Consider the following 4,038-nt stretch of genomic DNA (forward strand, 5'->3'; position numbering starts at 1 on the left):
TTTCTTTCTTTTTTTCTTTCCCCCTTTTACTTTAGATTGATGCTTTGAAATGGTTACTTTTCTTTTTCACAATCATTTTTCAACCACGGGTGAATGCGAAGTACCTCATTTCCTTTGTTGCCATAACTAATGGAGATTTCTTGATCAATCTGCAAGGGACTGGGAGAAGCTTTGCAATCAAGAAAAGAATTAAATGAGAATGAAATCCGGTTAGAAATTTAAAAGAACTACTAGAACTGCAGAGGCACATACAAGGAAAACAACTATTAGGATGTAAATGGAAACTGAGAAAGCATAAAAAGAATGTTACCAGATTGAAGGTACATGCAGCAAGGAGCCCCTGTTGTTGAACCAGTTCCATCAACTTCCCATGTTGCTATCGGCTTCAGATCTGATTCGGCCATGTATTTATGGCAAATCAAATAAATATCGAGTAACGTATCAGATAATTTGAGAGTGCTAAAAAAAAGAACCAATTAGCATTGGCTTTTATGTTATATGATCATCGAGGTTTTGATATCATGTCAAATGAATTGATCAAAATTTATAAGAAGTTCGGAGCTCAATCAAAGGCGAGACAAACACATATGATGAAGTGAAATGCAAGCTTCAAGCAACAATTACCATGGTTGCAAAAGTCAATGCCAGGGACAAGACCCTCTACCCAAACAGTGTCTCCTTGCGTCGTGGTACACATCATTTCCTTCGTTAGATTTTCGGATTGTTTAACCTGACTCCCTGAAATAAAATTATAAAACTTCCTTATTTTAATATCATGTTTAACTACGAAACTCGGAGAAATACAAATGATGGCATCTGGATTGGAATTAAACAGAATGCAGAATTCTTACTTGGAAAATAGTTTTAAAAAAGGTGAGTGAGAAAGAAAAACATCATGGACTCACCTTTTCCATCATCTTCTGGAATGCAACTTTCACGAGCTTCTTGCATTTCTGGAAATACATAAGAACGAGGCATCGGAATGTTCAAAGCACGGCTCCAGAATACTGAATTGGCCCTAGCATGAAGGTAAGTCTCATTTAAGCCTCCAAGGGATTTATTGGAGTTATACAGTTCACTAGTAGAACGTACCAAAGGAAATCTTCGTAGCGCACCTCACTGTCGGAAAAAAAAGAAAAAAATAAAAAAAAAGGGCAGGAGAAATTAAGTAATGTTAATTGTATGTTGATCTAAGAAATGGATGTTTGGAAATGTGATCTTCATTCTCAAAACAAAATTAGCATCATTCACATAATTCATACATTAAGCAAGTTAAATTATAAATCACTTTAGATGCAAAAACTAATTTCACTCAACACGTACATCTCCGAAGCTCCGTCAAGAGTCAAAAGCTTCTTCACCAAATCCTTCACTTTAGTTTCATATAAAGATACCAGGCTTTTCTTCTGCATGATAAAACGAATGTTGCATATAAGTAAGATGGAAAAAATTTTATTTATATTAAATATAACATGGACAGAAGTTAATACCGAATCAAACTCTGGTTCTTTCTCAAATTGTTTAAAAAATAAATAAATAAACATGTTCACTAGCCTAAAAAAGAGTAAGATGTATCCATCATATCACAAAGATCATATAGAAAAATTATATCTAGTACATGCTTCGCCTATGTAACTCAAGTAATTAACACCCTAATCCCTAAAGATAAGCTATAGAAAAACTAGTTCAAATTGAAATGTTACTAAAGGAACATAGATGTGGGATTTTAAATGGAGTGATCTCATCACTTCTTCCTTAAATTTCAAGAAACAAACATAGATCATGCATCCACAGCGATTACTATTCTAACCTTTTATCATGACGTGTCATTGAATTCGGAAGATGTGAATGGTATCAAAAGATGAGTGCAAAGATAACTTACCTGCAACTCAGTTGCACGGTATAAAGTTGTTCCTCTTAGTGCTTGAAGTTCGTCATCGCTAAACCAAAGTGGATTGTGAAAAGTGGTTGGGAGCATATCAAGGTACCTGTATTAAATTTGACAACTCCATAAGTGAAATTTACACACACAGTAAGACAATTCTGAATCACAAATACAAGCAACCATATACATACGGTTTCCAAAGAGAATTCTTGCGCAATCGCTCCACAGTCAGCAAGAGCATCATTAGTAACCTGTCATCCACATGTCCTTCTTCAAACATGGATCTACATGCTGGCCCTAGAAGAGGATCTTGCAACACCCTCATGGGAGTAATTGCTAAGTCAAGCGGAACAACCAACAAGACCCCTGTTTCGAAGCATCATGATTAAAAAAAAAAAGTAAAAAACTTTCTTTCTATCTTTTCAAAATGTCAAGCAACTGGGAAATAAATCAATATTCTATGCAAAAAACTACTACATGACATGCTTGAGCACTTATCATCTCAAAGCTTTCTGTTTCATAAGAATCCCCATTTTTTGCTTCAAAGGGAAAACATTTATTTTCGGTATTCCAAGATGGCAACAACAGGGAAATAGCAAGATCAGTGATGTTACTGAGAGTTCATAATGAACCTATATATGAACACATATCCATCATTCATTCAAAACATAATCTAAATATACATGTTAAAAATATTAATCAATGGTGGACAAATTAGTAAAAATAAGATTCACTATAGTTTGAACTTCAAATCAACATCATTTTGGCATAATAAAGACATAATTTCCAAACACCAAAGATGCTATATGCTAGAAAGCAATAACTCAAACTATTAAGCTCCACTCCATCCAAGTTCCACACTTCCAAAGCGATTAGAGAACAATGAAATAAAAACCGAAACTTTTGCGCTCTCTGTTTATTTTATACAACTTCTGAAGTTTTAGGAAGACTCATATTACCATCAGAGACATCTTTATCAGAAAATATGCCAAACCCTTTTCTGGAATCACAGTACTTGATCTTGCAGCCTCGTAGCTCCACCCCATTTGCCTGAATTCAAGGATTGAATGTTCATGATAGAATAGAATCATTTCACACTTCAGAGCTCAATTATGATAGGTAAATTGATGACCAATTATAGAGAAAGTTAACGAACCTGTAGCCACTGAAGGAAAGTTTCGAGCTTTGCCTCTTCTGGAGTCGCCATAGCTAGCAAGCTAGTTACTGAATTGAGTTGTTCTTTAGGTACATAGAGACAGAGTATTGAAGGTTTAAGGGTTTATTATTATAATATTATTAATATTGTTTGGTTAATAGAAACAATATAATGTATAAACAAAAAAGAATAACCTTAAAAGTGTTGTAAAATAAATAAATAAATATAAAATAAATATAAAATAAAGAAGACTCTAGAATTAATATTCACCACAATTACTATCTTATTAAAAATCTTGTCAAGAAAAATTTAATAGAAAAAAACTTGACCAAGGAAAAAAGAGTACAGTCTCTCCCTCTTGCCGACGTTATTTTATATCTCGAAATCGGGCATCCCAATCTGATGTACCAATCTTTCAAAGAAGGATTTTGGGAGTGACTTTGTAAATAAATCTACCAGATTGTCACTTGAGCGGATCTGTTGAACATCAATCGTCCCTTGACTTTGAAGATCACGAGTGAAGAAGAATTTGGGGAAAATATGCTTTGTTCTGTCCCCTTTGATGTATTCACCCTTAAGTTGAGCAATGCATGCTGTATTATCTTCAAACAGAACAGTTCGAGCTATCTTCTGATCAATCAGTTTACATGATGACAGAATATATTGGATCAGACTCCTGAGCCAAAAACACTCGCGACTTGCTTCATGAATCGCTAGTATTTCAGTATGATTAGAGGATGTTGCTGCAATCGTCTGTTTTGTGGACCTTCATGATATGGCTGTACCACTATATGTGAACGGGTATCCTGTTTGAGATTTTCCTTTATGTGGATCAGACAAGTATACAACATCTGCATAGCCAACTAGTTGTGACTTGGACTCATATAGATAAAACAATCCCATGTCAACCGTTCTATGAAGATATCGAAAGATTTGTTTAATTCCACTCCAATGTCTTCTGGTTGGAGAGGAACTATATCTTGCTAGTAAATTCACA

The 4,038-nt window shown here is 34.5% G+C and overlaps 1 protein-coding gene across 3 annotated transcripts in view; it reads right to left on the reverse strand.

The window, feature by feature from the left end:
- Positions 1–3,153, reverse strand: part of LOC107634955 — a 5,457-nt gene extending 2,304 nt beyond the window's left edge. For all 3 annotated transcript variants that reach the window (XR_002361727.1, XM_021121722.1, XM_016338288.2), the window contains exons 1-10: positions 3,042–3,153; positions 2,845–2,935; positions 2,077–2,251; positions 1,883–1,988; positions 1,324–1,406; positions 1,093–1,119; positions 906–1,018; positions 625–738; positions 311–391; positions 105–169 (exon numbers count right to left, since the gene is read on the reverse strand). Coding sequence is in view for 2 of the 3 variants with exons in the window: in XM_021121722.1 (XP_020977381.1) it covers positions 105–169; positions 311–391; positions 625–738; positions 906–1,018; positions 1,093–1,119; positions 1,324–1,406; positions 1,883–1,988; positions 2,077–2,251; positions 2,845–2,935; positions 3,042–3,092 (906 nt within the window). In the remaining variant the exon portion in view is untranslated. The remainder of the gene's footprint in view (positions 1–104; positions 170–310; positions 392–624; positions 739–905; positions 1,019–1,092; positions 1,120–1,323; positions 1,407–1,882; positions 1,989–2,076; positions 2,252–2,844; positions 2,936–3,041) is intronic.

Source organism: Arachis ipaensis, chromosome B04, assembly GCF_000816755.2.
Source record: "Arachis ipaensis cultivar K30076 chromosome B04, Araip1.1, whole genome shotgun sequence".
In the NCBI taxonomy this organism is placed as follows: domain Eukaryota; kingdom Viridiplantae; phylum Streptophyta; class Magnoliopsida; order Fabales; family Fabaceae; genus Arachis; species Arachis ipaensis.